Source organism: Balaenoptera ricei, chromosome 1 (assembly GCF_028023285.1).
Source record: "Balaenoptera ricei isolate mBalRic1 chromosome 1, mBalRic1.hap2, whole genome shotgun sequence".
Taxonomy (NCBI): Eukaryota; Metazoa; Chordata; class Mammalia; order Artiodactyla; family Balaenopteridae; genus Balaenoptera; species Balaenoptera ricei.
Window position 1 is genome coordinate 118561408 of NC_082639.1, and position 17061 is coordinate 118578468.

The window sequence follows — 17061 nt, forward strand, 5'->3', positions numbered from 1 at the left end:
TTCCAATTAATTTATTGCAGTGCTGGGACAAGAATTAAGAACTTCTGACTTCTGGGACTTCCCTGGTGGTCCAGTGGTTAAGAATCTGTGCTCCCAATGCAGGGGGCCCAGGTTCAATCCCTGGTTAGGAAACTAGATCCCACGTGCCGCAAGTAAAGATCCCGTATGCCACAACTAAGACCCGGTGCAGCCAAATAAATAAATAAATATTAAATAAATAAATAAATAAATAATATTTTTAAAAAAAATGGTCCACATCCGAAGTGAGAGAGTAGCATTGACATATATACACTACCAAATGTAAAATAGCTAGTGGGAAGCAGCCGCATAGCACAGGGAGATCAGCTCAGTGCTTTGTGACCACCTAGAGGGGTGGGATGGGGAGGATGGGAGGGAGATGTAAGAGGGAGGGGATATGGAGATATATGTATATATATAGCTGATTCACTTTGTTATACAGCAGAAAGTAACACAACATTGTAAAGCAATTATACTCCAATAAAGATGTTTAAAAAAAAAAAGGTCCTCATCAAAAAAAATCTTGAAAAAAAAAACTCCCGACTTCCAGTGTTGTCATTTTTAAAAAAATTTATTTATTTTGTTTTATTTATTTTTGGCTGTGTTGGGTCTTCGTTGCTGTGCATGGGCTTTCTCTAGTTGTGGTGGGCGGGGGCTGCTCTTCGTTGCAGTGCACAGGCGTCTCATTGCAGTGGCTTCTCTTGTTGTGGAGCATGGGCTGTAGGCAAGCAGGCTTCAGCAGTAGTGGCTCGTGGGCTCAGTAGTTGTGGCTCACAGGCTGTAGAGCGCAGGCTCAGTAGTTGTGGCGCACGGGCTTAGTTGCTCCGTGGCATGTGGGATCTTCCCGGACCAGGGCTTGAACCCATGTCCCCTGCATTGGCAGGCGGATTCTCAACCACTGCACCTCCAGGGAAGCACCCAGTGTTGTCATTTAATGACTAAATTACTATTACTCTTATATAGCTACACCAAGTACTTTTAGGGACATATGAAGCAGAGGAGTCATTAATTGAAGGCATAGGAAGCTGCTCTGAGGGTCTTTGAAGATCCTGTGCACAGGACTAAGATTCCTCCATTCTTCAGGAGGCTCTGCCCGCAGTGTGGCTTTCCTGAGGGCATCTGGTGGATACTCTTGTCTTTGCCTCTCTACCAGTTGTTCTTTCTTTTCACTCAGAAGATGGGATTGGATAGAGCAGCTTGGACCTACAATCTAGTAGGGATTTTGTCTGTTATCCTTTCTCACTCAGGAAATCATACTACATGCCAAAAGGCATTCTTCATTCAGAAATAAAAAAGAGGGAGAGAGAAAGGAAAACTTCGGGGTGAAAATTATCTACTTGACTCTGCCAATTTAATGGCTCCTGTTACCAGTAATGAAGAGTCTTTATTTAACTTTTAATGAGTAGGAAAAGGTTATACCACACACACACACACACAACTTAATAGAGAGTAAAATAAAATTCTGGCTTTCTGTCATAAGATTTGAGAAAAGTAGATGTAGTATAAGTAAAGATTTTGTTTTTCTGTTTTAAATAATTTTATGAGAAAAAACGGAGTGTACTTAAGATTCTTAAGAGAAATCAAATTAAAATATTTAATTTATTTGAATATTTCAAATAAGGTTGCCATAAGTTAAATTTGCCATTGATTTTTGCTGTACATCTTTTTTAGGATGTATTTATAATAAGTATATTTACTATGATATACAATAATATAATAGTTATGTAAATTAAAAGAAGTATTTAAGAAAATTTACTCCTTTGCCTTTTAAATCAATTTCAAATAAACAAAGTTTATTTCTTTTTTTTTATTTAATTGAAAAAAATTTTTGTTTGATATGATGAAGAGGTTAATCAGTGAGTTTCTGCTTCATACGTCAGTTTAGAGGGAAAGATTCAGCAAAATGAGAATTAGAATTGACAGATGTGCGGTAAGCCAGTGATTGATTCACCTGTATGTTACCAGTACTTGATCTCTCTTGAGCTTGTATGTGATGTTAGAATGTATTTCTTAGCAGTAAAATATTTTATTTTAATACCTTTAATTTATAGCCATTCAGGACTTTGAAGCTTATTTCTTAGCAACATCACAGAATCAAGGGTCTAAATAGTCTTATTTTATTTGTAAGAAGAACATAATATCTTACAGTGTTTATCAGTCAGTAACTTAAAATTAAAAAACATAATGGAAAGAGACTTAGAATTTTGACTCTTAAATTGATCCAGCCTTCAAAAAGTACTAGTCCATTTGTGGAAGTTCTCCCTTTACGAGATTCTTTCTTACAGTCAAATAAATGTTTGTTTGATAATGAAACACCATATTTTATAGTGCAATGTCACTAAAGGGAGAATATTTTTCTGCCGTGGAGCTTTTTCTTTTTTCTTTTTCCAAGGCACAATGCTTGGTGGAAGAGTTTTCTGAAGGCAGGATGACCAGAAGCAGTGACTGGCTAGCTGTTCACTCATTTGAGTCATGTTGAATCTTCTCATATGCCCATAAGGGAGATGTGTCAATTGATTAATGGGCCAGAGTATTGATTTTATGTTTGCAGACTGCTAATAGAGGAGAGTAAGCTTCTATTCAAGCAGTTCCGTAAGCCTTCAATTTCAAACAGGCACATAATTAAAGTAACCATACAGCCCACTGAGTTTAGAGTTCCATACTGTGATGCAAGACTTCCTGTTTGGTATTTAAAAGCAGTGTGGAGCTGTTGTGTCAGAAGCACTGGGCTTGGAAACAACTGTCCTAAGTTCTAGCCTTGGCTCTTCTACTCTCTAACAGCATCAAATGATAAGGCTTATTTTAAAGAATCTTGAAAACTGTAAAAATTTCAACAAGAGGAGATTAATTAAATGTATTATGGAACATCAAGATAATTGAAATACTATGCTGCCATTCTCATGGCATGTCAAAGATGATCATGATACACTATGTTAAAAAATCAGTTTACAAAACAGTTATTATAGTGTAATGCTTTTTTTCTCATAAAATATCATTCCCCATCAAAAAGCCAAACAGTATGTGTGTGTTTAATCTGAAAATTATGGTTTTTTGCCTAGAATATACAGAATAATTTAAGTATTATTTATTTAGATAGCTGAAGACAGCTTGCTGAAATGTAAAGTTGGAACTCTGTGTTTGGTGATTCCTATGGGTTTTATATATTTTTACTGTATTTATCCTTTGTATTTATTGGTAGTATTGAGTATTTACTGCATTTTCAGAGCTATTGTATCTTTTTCTATGGGAAGAAATGAATATTTGGCCACAGGTGGTTTTCATTTTTTTAGTATGAGGCATGTGCATTGACAGCCTTTGAAACTTTATGCTGTATAATATGCAGGTGCTTTTATTGTTTACAGAAATCCCGAATCCTTGTTTGAAATTTATTAAATGGTGTGCCATCTGTAAGCCTTCCCAAATTCCATATATTAATTAGCCTTTAAAGTAAGGTTACCTTTTATCTAACTTTTAGTATAAACTCTTCCATCTGGGAACCTTCTCTTTTATGTGTTTGTTCAGCGTTCTGTGTACTTAAGCACTCTAGTATTAAGTATTAATTATGGACACTGGCATTCTAAGTAACAATGAAGATCACTGAGAGTAACAGTAGTTTGAACAAAGTGGCATTGTCCAGAGAATAGTTTGAAATTGATGAATAATCAATCCATCGTGGCTTTGCCACCTCTGTGTGTGTGTGTGCGCGCGTGTGTGTGTGTTTAGCATTATTGAAGAGTGGGATAGTTATTCCACAGGGAAACTTTGTAAATTTTGTAGATGGTTATATAAGGCAGCATTCTTGTGAAGCTTCAGTTAAAAAAGAAAAAAAAAAGGAAAAAATACTCTTCTTGACATCTCATATAATGTTTCTTTTCCTTGTGGATTCTGATTGCTTGGTTGGCTTTGGTATACCTCTGTTTCTAGCAAATGTAGTATGGGGTGGGAATTGTGTTGTTATTTCAAAAGAAATCAGTATTAAATTATTTAATTTTATTTACCAATCTGAGTAAGCGTTATTAAACACCCACAGTAAAATGTTTATTTTTTTAAAGTCCTTTACAAAACAGAGAACTCAGTAATTCAGTCATCTGTATTCTTACAATAATAAATTTAATATTATTTGGTGCTTTTTATGGACTTTTGCTACCTCACCATCTCTCCCAAATAAATTAGACTAAAATTAAAACAAATAGGTTCCACACCTTAGTTTAGAAAATATGACAAAAATAATTTTGCTCAGTAAGTTTTGATTATGGTAGCTATTGTGGGTCATATTACATGGTTTTGGTTTCCAGGGTATAAAATCTAGGTGGAGAGAGAGAGAGTCAACATTTTTGAAACAGTTGAGACCATTAGAGTGTTCAGGTGTATCTTCCAAATTATAAGGGCATAAGAAATTCAGACAATATAAAAACTCCGAGTGGTTTATCATGTTTAGAGTTCGGATGGTCCTTAATATTAGCTTAGTAGAGGAGACAGCATTCCAAATTGGAACAAACAGTATGAATAAAGGAACAAGTTAGGTGTGTATGAAGATCATGGAGTAGCCTTAAATGTTAAGATTGGAGGGTGTGGTGTGAATAGTTGTGGGGTTAGAGAAGTAGGGGGTGGTCACATTATGGAAGATTTTGAAAGCAAAGGTGGGTAGCTAGAATGCATGACTAGCTTGCTTTTGCAATTGAATAGCAAGATTAAAATGTTTTTAGGGGAAGGAAGTTATCTTAGAAATGGTAGACAGAAGGAGCCTGAAGCCAATTAAAGTAGTTAGGAGGCTATTGTAGTAGTCTAGAGATGAGTTAATGAGTGCCTGCATTAGGAGAATGGCAGTGGAAACAGAAAGGAATGACTGAGAGACACTTTCACTGGAAGAAACTTGGTCATTAGTATATCCTCAGTACATATTTAGTGAGTAAGTGGGAGGTTGAGAGAGGGAGTAAATTTAGACAATGAAAGAAAAATAAGTTACTGGTCACATCTTCCATTATATCCTGAGAGATACTTACCACTGATATAAAATGAATAGATTTTAAAAAAATAGAGGGAGATAATGAGTTCAGTTTGCGCATAGTGAATTTCAAGTGATGGTAACTCTACAAATAGAAGTGGCCTTATAAGTAATTGGATATATGGTTCTGAAAAATAGTCAATTAATTCAGGGCCTGCGATATAGATTAAAGGTGTATGTATATATACATACATATATACATAGTGTTTCTAAAGGGAAAATTGGAAGATCAATAAATAAGCCTTAGAAAACACCAGAAGAAAACATTTAACAGGTTTTAGAAGGCCTTATTTAATCATTTGATTTCAGTTTACTTAGTTTGAGTAATATTTTTTAAAACAACCAGTAACCTGCGTTTTGTACAATTTGTTTAAAGATAATTGTAAAAATCAGTATATTCTTAACTGATCTGATCCTAAAATCCAAATATTTTGATTCACTGTAACTTTTCCTAGATTGCTGTGCTAAGGAGACAGCAACGTATGATAAAAAATCGAGAGTCAGCTTGTCAGTCCCGCAAGAAGAAGAAAGAATACATGCTAGGGTTAGAGGCAAGGTTAAAGGCTGCCCTTCTGGAGAATGAGAAGCTGAAGAAAGAGAACGGATCCCTGAAGCGGCAGCTGGATGAAGTTGTATCAGAGGTGAGTGATGGTAGTGATAGAGCCAGGATAATGGGTTAAAGTGTTCTTTTCTTCTGATAAATCAATTGGAAATTTTACATTTTAAATTAAATTGTGTAAAATAATAGTACTAGGAAAAGGCAGGCCCAATAAACCCCAAAACATTTGTAGTAAGGATAAAGTATTGGCAAGAGGAGGTTTTGAATTGTACCTCACAAGCTGTACACAAAAGTTGTCTCCTTTTCCTGGGTTTCTCCTCACTTATTACCATAGCACTCTCTTGGTTTTTTTTTTGACTAAATGAATCACATTGAGGCGCCTAAATAGTCCCACTAGGTCGTCCCTTTTAAAGAAGAAAACAATACAAAATAAAAAATTGTTAATGTTTTCTTGGTCTACATGCCCACTATTACGTTTTCTGTTTTGTTGCCATGCTGGTCCCAACAAGGTTAATCTTCTCCTCAGTTCTGTTGATGAAATCTGCTGCTTTCAGGATTTCCTACTGCAGTGCTGTCCTGAACCAAATTGATGCCTCTGCCTACTGAGTGGGGCTTCTTATATTGCTCTTTCTGTCTTTCCTTGAGCGTATGGGAATGTTCCATTATGTTACTGAAAACAATGATTTAATAGGGAGACAAACCACAGAAGTATCTTAGGATTCTTTGAAGATCCATAAAATTATAAAAATTGTTGAATTCTTTCCTTTTGGGTGAGGATGCCTCTGCCACAGGGTGGCTGCTATGTTTCTTCTCTCCTGCTACTCTCCTTTTCTCTCTCTCTGGAAGGTTCTGCTCTAGTCTTTTGAAAAGTACTATTTCCTCACATTTGCATTTTGTTTTTTTGTTTAAGTATTCACATAACTGGTGAAGAGGAGAGTTGTTGCTTTTTGCGAGAGGGATGTGTAGTTCAATTGTATTTAATATGGTCCTTTTCTTTAGAACCAGAGGCTTAAAGTTCCCAGTCCAAAGCGAAGAGCTATCTGTGTGATGATAGTTTTGGCATTTGTAATACTGAACTATGGACCCATGAGGTAAGTGTATAGATATTTATTTTGGATACTAATGCTAAAAATTTTAATTCTTGTTATTATTCTAGCTCTAGTCATAAGCTAGGGAAAAATGGATTTGTTTTGTTCTTCTCAGAGACAAGAAGGGAGAAGAAAGATTGGTTCCTCCTCCTTGTTCTTCACCTAGGTCTGGCAGAAAGTTCATGTTTTTCTTTTTTTTTTTTTCAATAAATTAATTAATTAATTTATTTATTTATTTTGGCTATATTGGGTCTTCGTTTCTGTGCGAGGGCTTTCTCTAGTTGCGGCAAGCGGGGGCCACTCTTCATCGCGGTGCGCGGGCCTCTCACTGTCACGGCCTCTCCCGTTGCGGAGCACAGGCTCCAGACGCGCAGGCTCAGCAGTTGTGGCTCACGGGCCTAGCCGCTCCGCGGCATGTGGGATCTTCCCGGACCGGGGCACGAACCCTTGTCCCCTGCATTGGCAGGCAGAGTCTTAACCACTGCGCCACCAGGGAAGCCCAAGTTCATGTTTTTTTAATGATGAAAGCCTTAAGTTATTCAACAGATCACTGATGAAGCAAAATAATGAACTGATTAAGATCATGGGCATTGAAATTAGACTGCCTGAGTTCAAATCCTATCTCCCCCACTTAGTAACTTTGTTGTCTTAGGCAAGTTACTTAATCTCTCTATGCCTCAGTTACTTACTTTTAAAATGTGTTTATAAGAATAATATTACCTACCTCAATACTATGATACTTGAGTATCAGAGATTATAAGGCACTTGGGTGGCTTCCTCCCTAGCTATAAAATAAGTAGGTAGAGCAATAATTCTCAGTTTCTTCTTTAGTAGATTTGGAATGGGAATCAGTATAAATATTTTAAGCCTCTAGCTGAACTTGGTTCAGGTTTTCAGCTAAATCACAACTGAGAAATGCTGCTTTTGTGTTGGAGTCATAGAATACTAGAATTCAAAGGGATCTTAGAAATCATCTTTTTCAGACTCCCACTAACCATGGCACACTCAACACATGAACAAAATTAGCATCCTAGGTGTTGGGGAGTCAAGAGTAGTTAGACAGGGGCTGTGCCTTTAAAGATCTCGTGATCCAGCTGGAGGAGAGACATGTAAAAGGATGACTACAGGATAATGTGATGAATGTCATAACATCAGTATGAACAGAGTACTAAGAGAATATAAATGAGAATATGGATTCCTTGAGGAGAAGGTTCATGTCATATTGATAGATGCTCAAAACATTTTTTTTGTTGAATGACAGAATGGTAAGGGACATCCCATAGAGGAAGCTGAATCTTAAAGTGTGATGACAGTTTGCCAGGTGGAAAGTATGGGAAAGGCATGCCAAGCAGAGGGAGCAGCATGATAAAAGGCACAATTATGAAATGGCCTGACATTTTCAGGAAAAAAATGAAAAATTCAGTGCATTTTTATATATGTGGGAGTGTGTATGAGGAAATATGGCTAGCAGTATAAGTGGGGGCCAGATAATGAAGGGCCTTGTATGCTGCTATATACAGTGCTACTATAAACCAGGCATTCCTGAGTTTTTAGGCAGAGGGTAACAATCAGTTTTGTATCTTAGGAAGATGACTCTGAGGGTGGTATTGAGAATGGATTGGATGGAGGAGAAACTATTGGTAGAGACAGCATTAGGAGGCTGTTGGTGTATTTAAGGTAATAGATGAGAGCCTGAACTTAGACTATGGTGATGGAAAGGATGGACTATCTCAGGGTACATCTCTGAGATAGACTCTGTGGGATTTGATGACGAATACAATGTGGAACATGAGGAAGAAAAGAGAGAAATTAAACATAATTCCAAAATTTCTATCTTGAGGGACTGAATGGTGATGCTGTAATATGAGGTAGCCAACATAGAAAGATGAATGGTTTTATGATGGAAGACAATGGTTTTTATTAGTAGTATGGGAAATTTGAGATAGTCACTAGATATTGGGAATTACCATGATAGATAGGTAGACAGACAAACAGAGATGTTAGTGGAATAGCTGAGATTATCCAAGGAGAAAAATAGAGGAAGAAGAGTAATAAGAATCTGAGGGAGTCAGCATGAGCAGTAGATTGACTCAGGAAAAGAAACTTAGAGTGAATAGGGTTAGGGACAGAATGAGAAGAGAATGGTTTTCTGAAGCTAAGGATGAAAAGAGTTTCAAGAGGGGCTTGAGCAGTGATATCACATGCTGAGGGCTTGAGAGAGGCAGAACACTGAGACAGGAACATTGAATTTGGTAATTAGCAGGTCAGTAATCTTGGAAAGCAGATTTATTAGGGATAGGAGCGAAATCTATATTAAAATTAGTTGAGAACTGAAAGTTGTATAATCTCTTTTTTATTAATAAAACTTTTTATTATGAAGATTTTCAAACAGAGAAATTAGAGAAAAATAGTATAATGACCCCCTTTTTCATATGTTTGATGGCCAAACTAGGTCACTCCCATTTTATTCCTATGTAGTTGGTTTCTAAAAAATAAAATACAGATCTCGTATTGGACTTTTGTTATTGTTTGGTGTTAGCACAATTCCCCAGAGCATTTCATATCTCATCATGGAGCCCCAGAGACCTATCTACTTTTTAATTAGTTCACTAAAGCAACTCAGTGAAAAGAAGTCATAATTCTCAGTTGACTTATTTTTGAAAGTTCACACTACATTAGACAAGTTACATAGAATATGCTGAAGAGATACCTGGAGTAAGCATCTGAATTATTAAAAAATTATTTTACTACTTTATTCATTATTTACTCTTGACATTTTACCCATATTTTTCATATTAAAATTATTTTGTCATTTTAATTTTTGTATTTGAGGACTGGGACTTCTTTATTCATGAAGATCTATCTCTTGATTAATAAAGGAGAAAAGAGACATGCTAATCAAAACTTTGTCATCCTGACTTAGGAACTTGAATATAATTAAATTCCTTGAATAAAGTGAATCAGATTACTGTGGAGTGAATATAGAGTCACCAGCAGCTCTCAAAATGAAGCGTTTTATACTGGGACCCTCAGTACCAGAGGGGGCTTCATGGGTGTAGGCCATTTGTTAGAACTTCTCCAGCTACACTCATTTCTTCCTTTCAAAGTCTCTTTTATATAATGACTTTTCCACTGACTTTCCTCTGTGACTTTTGCCACAGCCATTGAGGATAACAGAGCCATAGGTTTCAATTATTATCTTATATTTAAATACCAGTTTTTAAAGGTGACCATTAGTAGTTATACCCTGAAGATTCTTCTATTCTAGTATACTATATAATTTACTTATTTATTTTCTTTATTTCCTTGCAGAGATTTTCATCTCTGTTTTGTTTTACAGTGCTTAGAACAGTGCCTGGCACATAGTGGTCTCTCAATAAATATTTGTGGTATGAATGAATATGTTCCCCCCTACCCCCACCCCCCATTAGTAGTAAGTTATTTTTTGATAAGTCTTTAGCTAGTTGTATTTCTCTTTTAAAAGGATTACTTGTAGTCTTGACCAAAAAATCTTTTCTTTTGGTATGAGTTGCTATAAACCTACTTGCATGTATTAAACATGTATCTAGTGTTTATTGACAAGTAACCTGCTTGCCATACTCTGCATATATTTACTAATTCCTATTTTTGTATGTTTATGTACACCATTCCTAAACTGAAAGAACTTCCTTCTGTCTTTCAACTTATGTGTTTTAGTCTCTCCCCACTGACATTCTTGATATTGCTTTATTCAACTGCTTCTCACCAGTTATCAATTTGTTACATTTTCTTCCACTTGTTGAAGTTGTGCTTTGTGCTGTTATTGTTTCTTATGCATATTTTGCCACAGGTATAAGGTCTTAGATCATGTTGTCTAGTTCTTTAATTTTGTCCTGTAGAGACAAGACAGTGTTCATCCCAGAGGAGATACACAGTTATGTGTGTTCATTTGCTATTTCTCAAAAGCTGTGTGCTTTTAGTTCCTCATTTCTTATCTAGGCTATATGAGGTACTCATTATTTATTCAGTCAGACATACAGCAAATATTTTTAGAGGACTATTGTTTGCCAGGTACTGAGCAAGGAGCCAGGAATGCAAACGTGAATAAAAGTCTAGTAAGAGAAGCACATATGTAAACAACTGTAGTATGAAAAAGAATTATGTAGATGTTGTATAAAGGTAGGGGCATATTCTTTTTTTTTTTAATATATATATATATTTAAAAGTATTTATTTATTTATTTGGTTGCACCGGGTCTTAGTTGCAGCAGGCGGGCTCCTTAGTTGCGGCAGGCGGGCTCCGTAGTTGCGGCGCATGGGCTCCTTAGTTGTGGCACGTGGGCTCCTTCGTTGTGGCATGCGAACTCTTAGTTGCGGTATGCATGTGGGATCTAGTTCCCTGGCCAGGGATCGAACCCAGACCCACTGCATTGGGAACGCAGAGTCTTATCCACAGCACCACCAGGGAATTCCCAATAGGGGCATATTGTTGAAGGAACATCAGTGACTCTGATGATGGTAGTCACAGAGGCTTTATGGAGTAGCATTTGATGAACGAATAAAGAGAATGGAATTATGCTGCAGGAAGTGAGGATGGTATTGGGGACGTCTTGCTGTGAAAGCCCTCATAAGTCAACAGAGATCTGAAAAATAAGACAGGAACAAAAATTTTTAATGAATTAATGATCTTCACTGATGCTGAGGTGACGGGTGTATCACGGGTTGGGTCTTATTTCCGTGAGCAAGTAGATTGATCCATTATGGATGGAGGAGATAATGGTCTCAATTTATTAATAAAGGTTTGTGTTTAAAAAAATTAGATGAACAGTACAAAAAGGAGAATTAAGAATGGGAGAAAGTTTAAATACTTGAAAATTCTGAGCAACAACCTAAGGAAATCTGTGTCTGTCTCTGTGTGAAGGCTTTAGGAACAGAAAGCCAAGAAGTAGTGGGAATATTAGGAACTGTTCAGATTTTAAAAACATGTTAAAAGGCTTAGATTGAAGAAAAACAACAAAGAGAAGAGCTAGAAGGAATGAAGAAATATCAAATGTCTTAACAAGTTGGAATATCTCCAGATACCAAGAAGGAAATAGGAAAGAAACTGGCTATGAAACTCATAAAAAGCAGGAACTATTTCTTCTGGAGAAAATTTGGCACAGTGAAATATCAAAGTTCAGAGAGCAACAATGTTTGAAAGACTGAAATCTACCCCTGAACCAAATGTTGGGAATGGAGATGTTGCATCATGTATATTAGTCAGAAGCATTTCTTAATTGACCTCATTGTTTGCAGTCTTTTCACTGCAAAACCAATGATCTTCTCAGACCTGGGAATCTGCCAGAGGAGCGGGAAATCCCCAGTTGAACCTTATTAGTACCACCTGGAAGATATTTATTGAACAACTTTCACATCCGTGGCCTTGAATATCTATAAAGCAAGCATTATTATGTTTTAATTGGTGCAGAAACTGCATAGGCTTTTAAATAATAGATTGTGAGTTCTAACTCAGCTTTTCTCAGGTACTACAAAACTAAGTCTGGCCAGACAAATAGACATTTTAATCAGAGATTTCGAAAGCATTTTAAATTTAGGAAGCTAAACTCTTTCAGAAGAGATCACATTACCATAGTAGTGTTGTTAATGTTGTTTCAGATGTTCAATGTAGAATTGAACTTTTTGTGCCTTACTGGTATGGGTCCAAGTGAGAAAATATATAACACACATTTGCCAAATATAGGTATGCCTTAAGAAACATTTCCTGAAGGCACTTGGTGATGAAATGTAAATACATCTTACATCTAAAGTAAGAGTTTTGTCAAAGTAATGTGTAGCAAAACTGACTAGTTTGGAGAGTTTGGGGTTACTGAATAGTCATCGCACAGAAAAAGAAAATAAACTAAGTAGACTTAAAAGGGTTAATTTTTCTGACCTTATTGATATTGTGTGGATGGTAAAGAAGGCATCTAGCTATTTTTGGCACAGGATTCAAAGAACTGGCCTACTCTGGGTGGTCTATAAAAATAGTAACTCTAGGCAGCAGGGAATGGCTTAACAGGACAAATGTGAATTGGTAGGAAACCCTCTTCTTACTTACTACTCATTGGGGTTGATTCTATGATCATTAGTCGTATTTTATAGTTGTAGAACCTGAAATTTAACCCAGATCTCTTTTTAAGAAATGATCATTGAAAACTCTGCCTTTTCTGCTAAAACCATAAAGCATTTTTTTTTCCTACCATTCTTCAAGAAACCTTAAGGACTTCTGTTTTTGGCAGTATGGTGGGCTAGAGGTACAGAAAAACTTTGCATTGTAGTACACCGGAAAATGCTGGATTAAAAAACAAATCAAAACTCTTTTATTTCATGGCTGAACTGAGGAAAAGGAAGCACTTCTCAGAGGCCAGAATATTAAGGTAACATAAATCCATAATGGTAAGGTACCATTGGAAGTGGTGCTTGTCCTAGAGTTATTTCCTCATCCTTTTGTCCTAGCATCTGGGAAGAGGAAAGAAAGCTCTGGATCCAAACAAGGTGAGAAGTCACAACTGAAGCCCTCCTACCCCCACCCAAATAAAGCTGGAACTTCCAAAGACTGACATTCTTGGTTGCTAAAAGAGAAAAAAGTAGATTGCCATACCACATAGGGAGAGTGTTGGTAAGTACCTATCTTGGTATTGGCTTTGAGTAGAGTAGAAACAAAGAAAGAATTTTCTCTTTACCACAAGCCCTAACTCATGCAGTTTGAGCCTGAATTTACACTACTTGTGTGGCCCCCAAAAAAACCAAGACAAAAATTTAGTTTAAGCAGTCCTGTGTTGGTGGTACTGCTAGTCTCCTGGCAGGATCAAATGTAAATCCTTCTCAGAGAAAGGCACTTTAAACAGACATCTAAAAAATTGCCAAAAGTAGGGTTCCAACTGAACATGAATCCACATCCTCTCACCTCCCCCAAGTTATTAAACACACCAGGAAACAGGCCACCATGAATAAGAGTTAGAGGAAATAAACTGCAGAATAAAACTCTGAAAGACTACGGATATTTGAATTAACAGATACTAGAGGTAAAATAAATATGTTAAATAAAAGAGGGAATTGAAGTATGACGAAAGAACAAAAGACTGTAAGAATTATTCAGGACATTTTGAAAAAAAATCTGGAAATGTGATAATTAAAAAGTTGACATTAGAAAAACAATGCACAGGTTAAAACAAAAAATTAGGCACATTTGAAGAAAGAAATAGTAAATGGGAAGATGGATCTGAAGAAATTATACAGAATGTAACACAGAGAGACATAGAGATGGAAAACTTGAGAGATATTAAGAGACACTACCATAACTATGGGGTTACACTACAGTAACTTAGTAATCAAAGTAACATCACCAGTCATGAGACATACTGACATCTTGTACCTCCTGATGTGATGCACTGAAAAGGGCACAACATCACTTCTGTGACGTTCTTGCCAAAATGGCATAACCTGGGTTTTACCATGAAGAAATATCAGATAAAGCCAGATTGAGGGGGACATTAAAATATTTTTGTAATCTTCAAAAGTGTCAAGGTATTAAGGAAGAAGGAAAATAACCTCAAAGAAGATTTTGAGATATAGAAATGAAGAGCCAACAACAACAAAAATAATAAATGTGAATGAAATTTTTAAAAAAGTTGATGGTATAAAACATTAACAATGTCTAGTTTGTAAGGTTAAAACAAATAAAGATGGAAGTATAGTATTCCCCCCTTACCCTTGGGGGATATATTCCAAGACCGCATGGATGCCTTGGAATCATGGATGGTATCAAACCCTATATATACTATGTTTTTTCTATACGTACATACCCATGATGAAGTTTATAGATTAGTCACAGTAAGAGGTTAACAGCAGTAACTAGTAATAAAATAGAACAATTATAACAATATACTGTAATAAAAGTTATGTGAATGTGACCTCTTTCTCTCTCAAAATAGCTTATGGTACAAATTTAATGTCTTTTCCATCTTAACTAAGCACTTACACACTGTGGCCATAACTTCTGCAGCTTGAGATGTGATGACAAAACTAGTACGAATTTCTTTTTCCTTCTTCACAATTTCATGGATAGAAGATTTGTTCTTACCGTAGATCTTAGCAACCTCAGCATATGATTTTTTTCCTCTCCATATTAAGTAGAGAACTTTACCTTTTCACTTAAAGGAAGCACTTTACGGCTTTGGCATATACAGATTGCCAGCATCACTACTCTTGCACTTTGGGGCCATTATTAAGTAAAATAAGGGTTACTTGAACACAAACACTGCAATACTGATACTGCGACAGTTGACCTAGTAACTGAGATGGCTGCTAAGTGACTAAACCAGTGGGATACACTAGACAAAGGGATGATTGACGTCTTGAAAGGGCGGGACTGAGCAGGACAATGCGAGACTTCATCATGCTACTCAGAATAGTGCACAATTTAAAATTTATGAATTGTTTATTTCCGGAATTTTTCATTTAATATTTTTAGTATGTGGTTGATCGCAGGTAAATGAAACCGCGGAAAGTGATACCACAGGTAAAGGGGGACTACTATAATTTCTGGACAATAACATCTGATACATTGTGAGGGGTGTGACTGAACTTAAAGCACTCAAAGTTTCTATTGTTTGGGAAGTAGGTAAAGATAATGACTATGTTTAGACTTGTTAAATTAATTGGCATTTTAAAGTTTGGAGGGGTAACATCTAACAAAATATAATTAGAATATATCATTTCAAAATCTGTTAGAAGTAGTATTGTGGAATGAGGTGGACAGATTCAGTCAAAAAGATGGCATGAAGAGAGAAATAAACAGATTATGAAAGCACAAAATATTGTAGTAGAAATGAATCTAGAATATTATCTGTAATCACAATAAATGGAAATGTACTGAACTGTGCATTTAGAAGGCAAAGATTGTCAGACTGGATGTGGGAGAAAAGCAAAATTCAACTTCATGCTGTTTATAAGAGAAACACCTAAAGGCATAAAGCTACAGAAAAGTAGAAGATCAAAGGATGGAAAAGCAAACAGTAGCTAAAAGAAAGCTGGAGTTACTCTATTAATATCAGATACATATACTTTAAGGAGAAAAGTATTATTAGACCTAGTCACTACATGCTGATTTAAAAGTATAGTTTATCAGGAAGATATAATAATTCTAAATTAGTGTGTTCCTGATAATATAGCTTGGAAACAATAACTGATGGACCTACAGGAGAAAATTGACATTCTGCTGCCATAGTGGGAAATTTTAGCATACCTCTCTCAGTAATTGATAGACCACATAGACAAGAAAATCTGCAAGGATACAGAAGATTTGATTATTGTCATTATTAAATTTGATCTAGTGGCTTTATGTATATATATGGCATCTATCAACACATAGTTTTCCAACCATATATGAAAGTGTTAAAAATTAATCTGTACTAGGTCATAAAGGAAATATCAGCAAGTTTCAAAAACTAACATATGGACTACATTTACTGTCAGTGCAATTAAGCTAGAAATCAATAACAAAAAGATGAAACAAAGAACTCCTATACTACTAAAAATTAAAAGGCACAGTTCTAAATAACCCATAGATCAAAGAAGTCATAATGAAATTTGGTTTTAAATTATGGTATTAAAATGCTATTTATCAGACCTTGTAGAAAGTACCATACTGTGTGGGAAAAGCAAATTGCAGAAAAATATGTACAATATGATTACATTTATAGAAAGTTCAGATCAGAAAAACTGTACATTATGAATGCATGTGCATAAATGGTATAGCTATAAAGAAAAGCAAGGGAATTGTTATTACAGATTTCAGAAGTGGCATTGAGCAAGTTCAGCTCACCCCTAGGCTGGGCTGAGTATTTCTTGGTGTTCCCAAATTATCCTGTGTACATATAATAGAATGTATCATATTTTACTAATTATTTGTTGGTGTATCTGTCTTCATCACTATAGACTCCTTTTTCCTTTTTTTTTTTTTTTTTTTAATTCTTTGTGGTGCTTACTTTATTGAGATTCCACAGTTTCCCATGGACCATTCTTTTTTTTTTTGGCCTCACTGAACAGCTTGTGGGATCTTAGTTCCCCAACGAGGGATCGAACCTGGGCCCTGGCAGTGAAAGTGCTGAGTCCTAACCACTGGACTGCCACGGAATTCCCTCCTTTTTTTTTTTTTTGAGAATAGAAGTTCTGCCTTATTCCTTTTTTTATATATTCTCAGCATCTAGCGTAGTGTATGTAGTACATGGTAGACACATGTTGCACTGAATTGCAAAGAAGGTTTTCGTCATGGTGACAGAGAGGAAAGGGCATTCCAGGCAGAGGCAATATTCTGAACAAATGCTTAGAGAGGTGAAAGAAGATGGCTTTTACCCACAGTAAGAAGCAGTC

General features: G+C 36.0%; 1 protein-coding gene across 1 annotated transcript in view; it reads left to right on the top strand.

Moving 5' to 3' along the window:
- The window catches only part of ATF6 (activating transcription factor 6), a 225394-nt gene that overhangs the window by 39187 nt on the left and 169146 nt on the right, over window positions 1-17061 (top strand). Inside the window, exons 8-9 of the mRNA XM_059935010.1 lie at window positions 5479-5664; window positions 6582-6673. Coding sequence (XP_059790993.1) covers window positions 5479-5664; window positions 6582-6673 — 278 coding nt within the window. The remainder of the gene's footprint in view (window positions 1-5478; window positions 5665-6581; window positions 6674-17061) is intronic.